Source organism: Heliconius melpomene, chromosome 21 (genome assembly GCF_056956725.1).
Source record: "Heliconius melpomene rosina isolate 202511_hmr_F chromosome 21, ASM5695672v1, whole genome shotgun sequence".
NCBI classification, from domain to species: Eukaryota; Metazoa; Arthropoda; class Insecta; order Lepidoptera; family Nymphalidae; genus Heliconius; species Heliconius melpomene.
This window is the reverse complement of record NC_140409.1, coordinates 1,843,036-1,856,856: the sequence shown is the minus strand read 5'-3', so window position 1 is coordinate 1,856,856 and position 13,821 is coordinate 1,843,036. Positions and strand designations below refer to the sequence as shown.

The window sequence follows — 13,821 nt, the reverse complement described above, 5'->3', positions numbered from 1 at the left end:
ATTTCGACTTGTATTTAAATTATGATTTTTTGTTTAACCTAAATAGCTTACTTATATAGTTAACTATGAAATGGTATTTTTTATATTATAATTATAGGCATAAAGTGCTTATTATATGTTTGTTACGGCCAATTCCCGTCATCTAGTAGTCGGTATCTTTTTTACCAGCAGTTTCTGTGTTATTCGCCCTGACCTTGGAGTACTTCGCGGTAGACAGTAAACGCAATTTTGTGATCATATTGCATTAGCAACTTTGCCTATTTATGTCTTTTAGATTATAAATAAGTTTATTTGGATATTATAATATATACACTTTTATTATATAACACTAATAAATTTTACATTTTAAGTATAAATTGTTATAAAAAATACATTTAATAATATAAAAAAAAGAACACTTTTCCAACTGTGGGACAAGAGTCCAAGCCATCGGTGGCTAGGCCAATTGTCTATATATTCTGTTTATACATAGAAGCACGCCCGGCAGACGTGCTCCTCATCAAGATATGCTCAATCACAATCATCGCTCTGATAAAGCGCTATTTCCTTTTTGCTTATAGCTAAATCGTTCTTGCCGGATACAATTGTACGAGTACTTCTATATTGTATATACACTCTAGGATCAAATTAGACTATAGGTACATACAAAATTATATCCAAATCGGTTCAGTTATTTAGGAGGAGTAGCTCCCTGCTCCGTCCATTTGAGTTACAAAATTATTAATTTACTAATATAGACATAAGAACCTCGTGGTAGAGCGGCACACCCCTGACTAACCGCGACAATTGTAGGGTCAATTTTCAATCAGGCGAATTAATTCTTTCCATTTCCACGCTGTGCTAACGAGGCAGAGTGAAGGTGGTCCCGCCACTCAACACACCGAGAAAATCGTACTATATAAAACATATATAAACATAAACATAACTTAATAAAAAATATGGAATTGGCCTTATTTCCGTCTCACCCCGTTGACGTAGCAACCACGTCATAGTGTACCAATAAAAGAGCTTGCAAGTACCAAGTATTGTTTCTATACAGTCCTTACCACAGACGAGGCAAGACGTTAGTGTTATTAATAACTTATATATTATTATATTGAAAGAAGAACTTCTAAAACATTTACAATATGGAGGTTATGTCGCCTGTTGAAAATAGTGGCTCGATGAAATCTCCAAAAGATAAGGTACATTTATTTATTTTAGAGTATATATATATATTAAATATAATAAATATTTGAATTTATAAGAACGTCTGACTAAAACGCTTAAATGGACTACAGTAAGCGCAGATACAAATCCTGCTTCGTTCAAATTCCTATACTTTTCTATGATTGTTTATTTTAATATTTGTTATTGTTTCTAATGCGATTGTTTATTGTTTTATTTGTGTTGTTAATAATAATTAATATTAGTAATTACTAAAGCGACTTTAATGTTTATTTGTTATCCATGTACATAGAGAAGCTTTGATAGCTTCAGGTATTCATGTTTTTATTAGCAGGGCAGATAAACTGCGTTCTCAGCTTTTGGCCCGAATTCCAAGACATGAGTGATAACTGACGGTACTCAACGCAGCTCTTTGATTTGCCAGCTCATTTCCCGAAGTAGGTATCGAACCCACGACCGTTGCGTTTATTATGAAATGCCCAGCATCGCCTCTCATTTATAAAATGATATTTATCGAATGTAATTAAATTATTCGTAAAACTTAATAATTCTTTAGAGTTCACGATAACGTAACAAAACCTGTTTAAACTTTTTTGCTTGCTTCGAGCAGTTGCAAGTTTAGCAGTTATTTTTTCAAATGTAGTATGTTTTCATTACATTGAATCATCTATTGATATAAATGTGGAAAAAATCTTGTGTCAAAAATCACTTCGCTCTCCTCTCAAATATTGAGGAGTTAATTAATTAATTGAGTAGTAAAATGAGCAATGAACAATGAGCAATAATTTCTCGGAAGTTCGTTGCGGAAAATAAGTTTCTATATAGGTGCATGCACAGCTCAGCATTTTTTATACCACATAAAAATATTCATATTTAAGTGGGTGATGTAATATCTAACATAATATAACGAAATATTATGTAATAAAAAAGTTAAAAAAAAATTGTACATGTTAGAACTCCCTCTGATGTTATTAATATAGGGATATATGTAGAAACACTAATAATATACGATATTATTTATATAATTCTTTTTGTCCATTTGTAAACATATATCTTCAGAACTAATGATAATGAACACATTTAATTGAAACATTTTTATGAAGGATGTAGGCTATAATTGATTTTCAAGCCTTGTATAAAATAGCTAGAGATTAATCACTACGTTTTTACTTATCACTATATAAAAACAACAAATTAAGTTGGCGTAATTTACCGCAGTACATTTTTTATACTAGGGATTATAAACTTCTAATTTTAGTCTATAATTAACGTGAATCGCAAAACCACCGCTTTTTGACCTTAAAATTTTTACTATTAATAACAATAGACTGTTTTTATTGCAATACAAACCAAATTTCAACATCGCCAAATTTGAAAGGAATGCGGAAAGCAACGATTAAGAATTGGCATTTCAATTTTGTAGTACAAATGTAGAGTTAAATAGCATTCCAATATCTCTTATAAGGCGATAGCTGAGAGGTTAGTTATGTAAAGATTGTATGGAATTTATAAAAAACCTTATCTTATGTGAACTTGAGAATTTGCACATGTCCGTATATTTATTATACTTTTACTTTAATATCAAAGATGTTTAGACATCAATGTTTCGAATGATTGATTTTTTCTTTATTGATAACGAAAAAATCCAGCGGAGAACTAGACTCTGTGCTTAATCTGTTAAAAGTCAACTAATTTTATTCGTACCAACATTTAGAAAAATAAATATCGTTCTAAATTGTTATTTATATACAAATATTCATTATTTTCAAAATTCTTATAATCATATAAGTATCTAACTACTTAAAAATATATAAAATTTCAAGGTTAATAATATTTATTATTTTATACAATTGTATATATACAATTGAATTGCAAAAGTTGAAGTTATCAAGAGTACACTATCTTACAGCAACGATAGGTATGTCATCATCATTACAGTTCAATAGTTCTCCGGCCGACGACGTGACTGAGGTTATCTGGCGGTTAAGCGGCTGATATCACTTATCAGTGTTCGAAATTCGTTTTAAAACATGTATTGTATATATACATAAATTAAGAAAAAGTATTATTATTAATAATACTTTTAATATGAGGCGGTAAAGGCGATTATAAAAGCGACATTTGTGGGTTCGATTCCCGCTAAGTGGAATGAAATATTTAATATTTTCGTTTCCTCGCTCTGGTAACAAGACAAAGCGTGGCGTTGAGTTCTCGAGAAATTGGCAGAAAGTGTGTTAATGGCAACGGATTAGCACTAGGTTCCCAGATTCCACGAAAAAAAATACAGTTTGCAAAAGTATTGGAAAGTAGAGTTATCTTTGTATGATATTATACACATTTTATCATAAAGTGGGGAAAAAAACGTCTTAATACGAGGTTCCCTAACCTGTTATATGTGGAATACAGAATAAAAACATGAACCCACGACTACCACTTCCAGCCAACTAAATTTACTAACAGCGACAGGTAGCATTAGTTCAGTTAATTAAAAATTTGGTCCCCACCACCACATCTGTTAACCAGTCGCGATTAGGATCGACCCCAGCTGCCCGCTCGGTTCGGAGATCTCGTATCTAGATATCCTGATAGAAATCACAGTTGTAAAGCTCGTATGTTATAATGTATTTAGATTTTTTGTTTCCCCATTTCACTTTAATCATACGGTTATCAATAATTAAAACATAAAATTTATATATGTATATATGGATATTTGGAATTCATTATAATTTATTTTAGAGTTAACGCGTTGCTTGTTGAATTTTGTTGTTTGATAGTACTGTTTGTACGTTACAGGGAGTTGTAAGTTACATTCTGGATTAGGGAAGTTAGCTCCACGTTTTTTTTTTAGTGTTAGCTTCACTCTTTTCTCTCTGGGTAGCTTGCAAATTAGTACTAAAATTTTCCGTTTTTCGAAGGATTGCGTAGTAAGTGATGGAACTAAACGTCGCTCTACATTTTCCAGAGCGGAGAAAGGACTAAATATTATCAATCAATAAAATTAAATATATTTTTTCCGAGATACTATTAACGTAAAACATAAAAACTGCTTCAAGTATAAATTAATGAAAAATATGTTCATTTTTGAAACTCGTAAAGGGAAAATCACTACTTTCTTTCAACTTTCTTAGATGAAAGAAATCAATTTATATAGTTCATATATTTTTGGCTCCTTGTATGAAAATGGTTTACATTTACCTAATTAGATAATTAGGTTTATTTATATAATCATTTTATACAATGAATGATTGCAGCTAAAACCAGTGCACGGCGGCAACTACGTAGCGGGAGGTCGCGATACAAATAAATCTACTTGGCTCCTCTTTTCCCCCGAAACACCTGACCAGGCGGGTTCCTTAGCTAAGTTCTTAAGCATATTCTCAACTCATGGGGTGAATCTAAGCCACATTGAATCCCGTTCCTCCGCAAGAAGACCCGGATACGAATTCATGGTGGAATGCGAACATGGCTCAGGAGATTTTGGTGCAGTACTAGCAGAACTAAAAGCAAACACCGGCTACCTAAACATAATTTCAACAAACTACAAAGACAACCGATGTAAGTCAATATAAAAAATATATATTAATCAATTATAAACCAGAGACAAGAAAGAGCGGTTAATTTCATTAGGGCCATAAAATCGAGTGTGAGAATCGCTTTATATTCAATGCATTAGAATATCAAATTAGAACTAACATAAGATAACAGGAAATTCCTAAAAAGTGTTCGAGTAAACGTTTTCTTGAGTATTTTAATGTATTTAAAAGTTAATAAATTAAACATTTAGATAGTTCATCATGGCTTAATCATTATTATGTTTGCAGCTGCTGTGCCGTGGTTCCCACGTCGTATCCGTGATTTGGATAGATTTGCGAATCAAATCCTCTCTTATGGTGCCGAGCTTGACTCCGACCATCCTGGCTTCACTGACCCTGAGTACAGAGCTAGAAGGAAGTACTTCGCGGACATTGCCTATAATTATAAGCACGGCCAACCCCTACCACATGTCGATTACAGTAAGGAAGAAACGGATACGTGGGGTATTGTGTTCAGAAAACTGACTGAGCTGTACCCAACCCATGCTTGTAAGGAACATAATCACGTATTCCCACTTTTAATTGAAAATTGTGGATACAGGGAGGATAACATACCGCAGTTAGAAGACGTATCTAACTTCCTTAAAGGTAACAAATATGTAACTATCATTTAATATGTTTTACATAAGGCCGTCGTGGAGCAGTGCAGAGTTTCTGGCTGTAAATGATTTTCATTTACCTCGACACCAGAGCGAATAAATGGAAATATAAACGTAAATAAATGTTTCACTTCCTCGAGTGGGAGTCGAACCCACAACCGTCGCGTTACAGTCACAATCTTGTGCTGCTGCCCTACGGCGGCCTTTAATACATTTTAAATAACAAATCATATACACTTTCAGATTGTACTGGTTTCACCCTTCGACCGGTGGCTGGCCTGCTATCTTCGAGGGACTTCCTCGCTGGCCTTGCCTTCCGCGTCTTCCACAGCACACAGTACATAAGGCATCACTCCCGTCCCTTATACACTCCTGAACCAGATGTATGCCACGAGCTTTTAGGACACGCCCCCTTGTTCGCTGATCCAGCCTTTGCTCAGTTCTCACAAGAAATAGGACTTGCCTCGTTGGGAGCGCCCGATGATTACATTGAAAAATTAGCCACGGTAAGTTGTTTCTAGAGCAATACATCTGTTGACTATTAGAACCCCCCCCATTGCCTCCATAGAGACGTACTTACACTATGTCACACCGTCCTCTTGTAAATTATGTCATTATTTAATCTTCCTTTTCTTTAATTTGAGTAATATTTAATTGTAATACAAATGTAAATTAAAAATTGTATAATCAATATTATTTGTATGTGAGATTTCCATATATATGTATGAAATGTTGTCTACATAATTATGTAAGTAACACTAATATAACTTTTAAATCTTTTAGGTGAACTTAAATTCAAACAAACAAATATTAAAAATCAGTTTAACATTGTTCGTAGCAGATTAGGAAGAGGGAACTTGTGGCTAAGCTACATTTTCCACTTCCCGCCTGATTTTTGAGACATTGCATGTTGAGTGGTAGAACTCAAGTGTTTTTTCTTTAAATTGAACATTATACTAAGTATTAACATTATTATAACATATTTTCAGTGTTTCTGGTTCACTGTTGAATTTGGTTTATGCCGGCAAGAGGGCAAACTAAAGGCATTTGGTGCTGGCCTCCTCTCATCATTTGGGGAGCTTCAGTATTGTCTGTCAGATAAACCAGAATTAAGAGAGTTCGAGCCGGAAGTGACAGGACTACAGAAATATCCCATTACTGAATACCAACCAATATACTTTGTAGCGAATAGCTTTGAAAATGCTAAAGAGAAAATGATGTAAGTCTCTTCAATTCTTGGAAACAACTAGTCGTCGACCGCAAATTTGTTTTTAAGACGTAAATCTTCTATTCTCCCTAACCTGTCCAGAGAACGTAAGTGAAAATAATTGTTACGATGAGTGGGAATCGAACTTATAGTTACTTCCTTACTGAGAAAAAATATATTTGTAGAATTATATTTATATTTACTAGTGTCAGAAGGTTCTCAATTCGTTGGAAGCTTTTTTTTTCATTATAGCGGCTTTACACTTTTTCCCGCAGAGAGCAGAGGTAGAGAGAGATAGTCGTAAGTTATTCTGTTCAACATTTCCTTTCCACATTTAGAGATTTTCTTATGTTTCCATTAAATTATTCTGATATTTTCAGCAAATTCGCCCAAACGATTCCTAGAGATTTTGGCGTCAGATACAACCCTTACACGCAAAGTATTGACATTCTGGATTCTCCCCGGCAAATGAAAGATCTTCTCAAAGAAATACATCAGGAAATGGAGCTGCTGGTCAGCACCATGGATAAATTGTAGACTGTTTACTGCACTGTTTCGAAGAGATGGGAAAAAAATAGCAGGATATGAACCCGCATATCCTGCTTCTTTTAAGATTTTTATACTTTTTTAAAAAAAAAGTATTTTTCGTTCCTAAATTTAGAAAACACTTCAAAAATGTTTAAAATATTGTAGATAATTAGTTTGTAAAGAGTAGGCTCGGGTTATATTAGTGTACATAGTATGTAGTATATATTAAGATTTAATAACACAACAGTATGTTTTCAATAATTTTCAATATTGTAAAAATGACAGTAAGAACAAATTCTCTAAAAGAATAATATACAAAAATTAATACAATTCAAAGATTTATCGATAACTTTATTAATATAAATAAATTAAAGTATTGTAATTATTATTATTGTAGAAAAACGATATTTTCATCTACTTATATTAAATAAGTAGATGATAATATTCTAATTAAATGAAATATGTAATAAAATATAATCTGTGTTTTTAATATAAATACAAATTTGTACAGAAATAACAAAGTACCTAATACTTATATTATAGCCCAAGATCCCAGAGCTGCCAGACCTACGTCATGGTAGCAAAGCTGAAATTTTGAGGACTATTAGTCCATATCTATATATGGATTGCTATATATTTAAGGCAAACTCATACCTGGAATTCATTCAAATAACTAAAACTTTTTTTTTAATGAACCGATTTTGATAAACAAACTTTAGATGTTAAGCTAGGTTAAAACAAAGAAATTGGTGAAAGTTTTACGTAAGTCGGTTTAGTACTTTCAGACATTAGCGTGACCATACATACAGACAGAAATTAGAAAAAATATTTTTGCTTTCTATTGTTCTTTTTAAGTGCCCCTCTCTCCATTTCAGTCAAAAATACTAAATGTACAGTCAAAAATACTATTTTTCATCGTCGGCGAATTGCCTTAATGTCATAAGTGCTAAGAAAGGCGCTGATTTAGTTCTGTACGTTACAGTTTTAAGCTGATAAAATGAAATAGGACACTCAGAAGACTCCCGCCATATGTCTCAACATTTTTTCGATATCCGATGTAAAAACGTTATACTAAGTATTAACATTATTATTCCTTTTTATGTAAGCATCTGTAAATGTTGCTGTAAATTTGGACCACGGTACGTTTAATCATTTAAGCTAGTTCCGTTCGAAGTTTTCACTGAGACGTTAAAAACTACACGTAGTTTCGTAGTGATAATAATATTTCTTTGCAATTATTGTTAGGTAAATGTAAAGTGCTGATCGAGTGGTCATTGTTTTCCACATTATTTTCGCAATATCTGCTGTTTGCCGTCCGTTTGGCGTCGAATTTATTCCGGTTTCGTATAACAGCGTGTGGTGGCTTCCATTGCAAAGGCGGCATCGTTTCAGAGAAATACACCGAATTCCGTTATGATTATACAAACAATTATTACACAATTGTTTTTGTGAAACTATTTTATGTTTTATTTGTAATGAATATTCTATGAACTTCTGAACAAATTAAACATTTAGTGCTGGCCGACGTGTAAAGATTTTAAAGGTCTTGAAGAGTTTTGTGTCTTGTAATAGTTGCTACGAAATGTATAATTTTTATGCTACTGGGAATGATTTTTATAATTAAACATATTAAAATGAGCATTAGATGTATATTGTTTCTTTCTAGTTGATTCGAGAGTAGAAAACTTTCCTTCTAAATACTTTAAAAATTCTTCTAAAGTCGACAATTCTTGTGGATATTTTGAAGATTCTATGTAATACTGAATCTAATTTTTGTGACAAAATATGCACAATAAGTGGATCCCATGAGCTAGGATCGACACTCAAATTACTTTTTGGCAAACATGGCATCGAACCCACCATCATTGAGTACAAAGAGACGTAGTTACACTATGTCACACCGCCCTCTTGTAAATTATGGGATTATATAATCGTCCTTTTCTTTATTTCGAGTCACTATTTATAATACTTAATTGCAACACAAATGTAAATCAAAATTTGTATAGCCATTATTATTTGTATGTGATATGTCCTTAACTCTTAACTCTTAACTCCTTACTGAGAAAAAATATATTTGTACACATGTACAATTACTAGTGCCACAATGTTCTTAATACATTTTATTAATCGACTTTCAAAAAAAAAGAGGTTCTCAATTCGTCGTTCGATCGCATATCCCGCTACTTTTAAGATTTTTATACGTTAAGTATTTTTCTATCCTAAATATAGAAAACACTTCAAAAATGCTTAAAATATTGTAGACTATTAGTTTGTAAAGAGTAGGCTCGGGTTATATTAGTGTATATATTAAAGTATAAATATATTAAAGTATTGTAATTATTATTATTATAGAAAAAAGATATTGTTATCTATTTAAATTAAATAAGTAGATGATAATATTCTAATAAAATGAAATATATAATAAAATATAATCTGTGTTTTCAATATAAATACAAATAAAACAACTTTTTAACCAACATAATATAATTATAAATTTGTACAGAAAAAAGAAAGTACCTAGTACTTATCTTATCGAATATCACTATTTCTAATAAACGACAAGATGGAGATAAATGGTGGATACACCTAAGTACAATGGAGATAAAATTTACAATAATTATTATATATTATTTTAAAATACATTATATTTACAATAGCAGAAACATAATTAATAATTATTAAAGAAATTATTTAAATATTGACGAGGCTTTTCTACTTTTGTTTTAATAATGCAAAAAACAAAGTTACGATTTTTGTTAAAAATTCTGATATTTAGGAAAGTCAGAAAAAATAATAATTTTACAGAACTACAATTAAATTCATATTAAAATTAAATAATTCGAACATATATTATAACAAATATTTCTACAAAATTTACATATTACCTAAAGTTATAATTACATTATACAACAAACAAATATTCCATTTCTATTAAAGAAACGACACCGAAGTTAGAGAATTACAACATTTTCTTTTTCATTTATTTACACTTGTCGATGTGCCTTTGAAACCTGAGAGTGTGCATATACAACAAATATACGGAATACTTGGAATTATTATTTTAATATAAATTATGAAAATGGGACTAAATTCTTATTTATAACTGCCTGATAAATAACTGTTAACTTAACTTAAAGTTAACGTAAGTAAGTGGAAAAAAGTGATCGTTAAAATAAGTAAAGTAAGTTAAAAGTTATATGAAGCTAGTTGATATATTTTGTAAGTTTAATTATTATTCGTGAAATTGAGGAATATTTGAACTAATATTGAACATAAATATATAAAAGTTATCTATGACTTTCTTAGAGATGTATTATTACTTTTTATAGCGTTATATTATACGAGAAGTATTATCATAAAAAAATGTAGATAATTCTATATAATGTTGGAATTACTTTTTATCATATAGTTCAACATATTTCTAAAGTTTTTTTTAAAAACGAAGCTCTTTTCATTTGAATATTGCCCGTCATAATTAAAAAGTATTTTAACTTAGACTCGACTCTACTCGCTTAAGTATTTATTCTTATTTAAAATATATATTACGATTAAACATTACATGTTATCTAATGGAATATATTATTTTGGCACTATAACGAGATTCTATAGCGACACTAATATTGCTAGTTCTAAGCAAACTGCCCGTACTCAAATATCTGAACGAACGTATCACAGTTATTAAAAATAAATAAATAAATATAACTTTTTACATTATTATGGATAATTTTGTATCTTAAATAATTTATAAAAATAATATTATATATTTTTAAATCATTAAATTATAAATATAATATACAAGCAAGTGTAGGTTTTTAGTGATATTATAAAATATCACTAACAAATGAGTTTTTCACTGTTTCAAAGATGAGGAATGCATTTTCTTTTGCATGATGATATCTGGTTTATAAATAATTTATTTTCGTATTAAATATAAGAAAAAGTTTTCACATATTGACGCAATCATCAAATATCCATATGAAAAATAATCAAATGATTTTAAATTGTTTAAATTACAAAAACATTTTTTTTTTATACTTTATGATTAAATTAAACTAGATATAACGAAGAGAATATCTACAAGAGGTTTACTATAGTTTACAAAAAGACTTATCTAAAGGCAAGATTCAAGGGCAAGAGTTATTTACACCTCACTCTGCATACAGTGTATCGAGGAGTCTTCGGAGAGTTCATCCATCGAGGAATCCGTGAACGAAGTGCCATCTGGAAATGATAATATCAAATATAAGATATTGAGTAATACATAGTATTTAGGACTCATACTCACACTCATTTGTACGCTATATGTATTTTTAGGCTTCACGCTGTATCCCACAGGTAGCAGTGTAGGCATAGGGAACCCAGTGTTAATTCACTCTGCTCCCCACTTTCCGCCCAATTCTAGAAGTATTGTGTGCACAGTACACATGATCAGCGCCGTGCTTAAGCTCGACACCAGAGCGAAGAAATGTAACTATAAAATATTTAATTTCCTCGAGTGGGAATCGAACCCACAAACTGTCGCGTTTACAGACACATACTTGTGCCCCTGCGCCATGACTGGCCTCAACCAGGCCTTGGTCACTGCTATTTTGCTATTTATCGTATACATAAAATTTTTTTTCAATTAAAAAATATACTTATTTAAATTCAGTTCAAAAATATCGGCGAAATCGAGGGACATGTGTATGTAAAAAAATATATAATTGTCTAATATAACTCCTTTCCTTTCCCCTCCTTTCCCCTCTAATATTCCTCCTTCTTTTTTGAAGTCGGTAAAAATATATATTCTTAAATTATTGCAGCCGTTGCTCGATGTACATAATATTCTAAAGTAATTATTTATAAATCAAAATATCTTATCAATCAATGTAATTACCTATCGGCACAAAAGGTGGTTTGTTCTGGAATGAATAAGTAAGGTGGAGGTTGATAGGCCGACCAAACCCCACTGGATCTGTGTCGCGAGACATCGCTGTGGACAATGTGGGCTTATGAAACAGTGAAATTGCTGACAAAAATAACTTTATATTATTCATAGAAATTCGCATCGCTTAGTTAACATCGCAAAGTGCAGCCAGCGGGCAGGATAAATATATATATTAAAATGTATACAGAACACTTTTGTAAGTATTCTGTATACATTTTTATAGCTAATCTTAATCCTAAGTATGAATAAACTTTAAAACAGTTAAACATTTATATAGAAATTGTTTTTTACCTTGACTCTGTTTCCCTTTGCCAGTGTGCTGGTGTTTCTTTTGGCGAGCTCGACTGTTCTGAAACCACACTTGGGTGACTCTCTTGCTTAGACCGGTGACTTGGGCAATCCTCTCCAGGTCCTGGCCATCAGGATTAGAGTCCAGCTGGAAATTCGCTTGAAGAACTTGTAACTGTTCTTCTGTGAATGTTGTTCTGACACGTTTCGCTTTGCTCTTGTGGTAGCCCTCTGAATCGCAACCATCTGTAATATCGAAATAGTACAATCTACTTACTTAGTGTTTTAAGTGAGTACCTAATACTGAGATTTAGTTGTTGTTAAATAAAATGTAATGTGGCAAATAGAATGTTATAAAAAAATGACAGTTATTTTTAAAATATAAAAGGAAAAACAAGGTTAAATTAACATAATTACCATCAGATGATATAGAGCCTCCGTCAAGAGTTTCCAAGTAATGTGGCTTGCAGAGCACTCTGTCTTCGTGTAAGGCGAACTGCTCCCCCGTGGACAGCTGACGACCGCAGGCGTCGCACGCGAAGCAGGCCAAGTGGTACACCTGCTCCCGTGCCTTCCTCACCCAGTCCGACGAGGATATACCACGGCAGCACTTCGAACACTTCGCACCAAAACTCCTGGGAACCAAGTCAAAGTGCTCTCTAAAGGAAACAATATGAACTTCCAAATGAAACCCAATTAAGAACTGATTATAATTTCAAAGTGGCTAGAAAATACCATAATTCCACGTTCTACTACGGCCGTTACAAATTATTCATATTAATGCATTTTAAGCAGATGTTTTTTAAAGATAACATTTCAACTGTACTCGTTGACTTCACACACACACACACACGCACACACAACACACGTTAAGTACTTTCGCCTGGCACACATAAATTTCGCAGCGCTCTACTTCTAGATAAAACTAAAAATATTGACGTAAGATAGCATTGATAGTTGCAACTCCATGTTAGGTGCGGTGGTTAGGTGGGTATCTGCAAAAGAAATAGGAACAGCGGTATAACTGGTCACTGATAATTTTAATTACATTTTATTTTACGAGTGTAAAGTGTTTACAAAGGTGTTTTTTTTCTTTTATTACTTGTGAAATTAAATTATTTTAATTTGATAGTGTACGCGTCATCTTATCTATTTTAAGTATTTATAAAGAAGGATTGTAGTTTCATTTTAAAAGTACTTTTGTTCGCGTGTTCTTAACATATAGTTTATTCTTTCTTATACGACAATGTTTCATTTTTGAACTGATTTTAATAAAACATTTATAATTAAATTATGAAAGTTTATTTCGACTGTGACAATAACTTTTTTTTTTATTATGACTAATATAAGATCTATATCTACAATTTGACTGAATACATTGAAAGAAGCTTTAGTTGGGGGTTCACTTCCATAATCTAATACAAATAACAGGGACTTGTGTATTACACGAGACACATTTCCGCCTGTGCGACCATATTATCAATATTAATATCTATATTAAAACTAATAACC

General features: G+C 31.8%; 2 protein-coding genes across 2 annotated transcripts in view; one reads left to right on the top strand and one right to left on the bottom strand.

Annotated features, from left to right (window-relative positions):
- The first annotated feature begins 814 nt into the window (after positions 1-814).
- On the top strand, positions 815-7,571 carry Hn (phenylalanine hydroxylase). Its single transcript, XM_085206171.1, has 6 exons — positions 815-1,184; positions 4,419-4,722; positions 4,989-5,348; positions 5,603-5,865; positions 6,349-6,578; positions 6,947-7,571. The coding sequence occupies exons 1-6, from the start codon at positions 1,128-1,130 to the stop codon at positions 7,101-7,103; spliced, it is 1,371 nt and encodes a 456-aa protein (XP_085062297.1). The 5' UTR covers positions 815-1,127; the 3' UTR covers positions 7,104-7,571.
- Positions 7,572-9,560: 1,989 nt separating this feature from the next.
- Awh (LIM/homeobox protein arrowhead) overlaps positions 9,561-13,821 on the bottom strand; it is a 55,385-nt gene continuing 51,124 nt past the window's right edge. Inside the window, exons 3-6 of the mRNA XM_085206172.1 lie at positions 12,727-12,944; positions 12,313-12,555; positions 11,971-12,066; positions 9,561-11,315 (exon numbers count right to left, since the gene is read on the bottom strand). Coding sequence (XP_085062298.1) covers positions 11,236-11,315; positions 11,971-12,066; positions 12,313-12,555; positions 12,727-12,944 — 637 coding nt within the window. The 3' untranslated portion in view covers positions 9,561-11,235. The remainder of the gene's footprint in view (positions 11,316-11,970; positions 12,067-12,312; positions 12,556-12,726; positions 12,945-13,821) is intronic.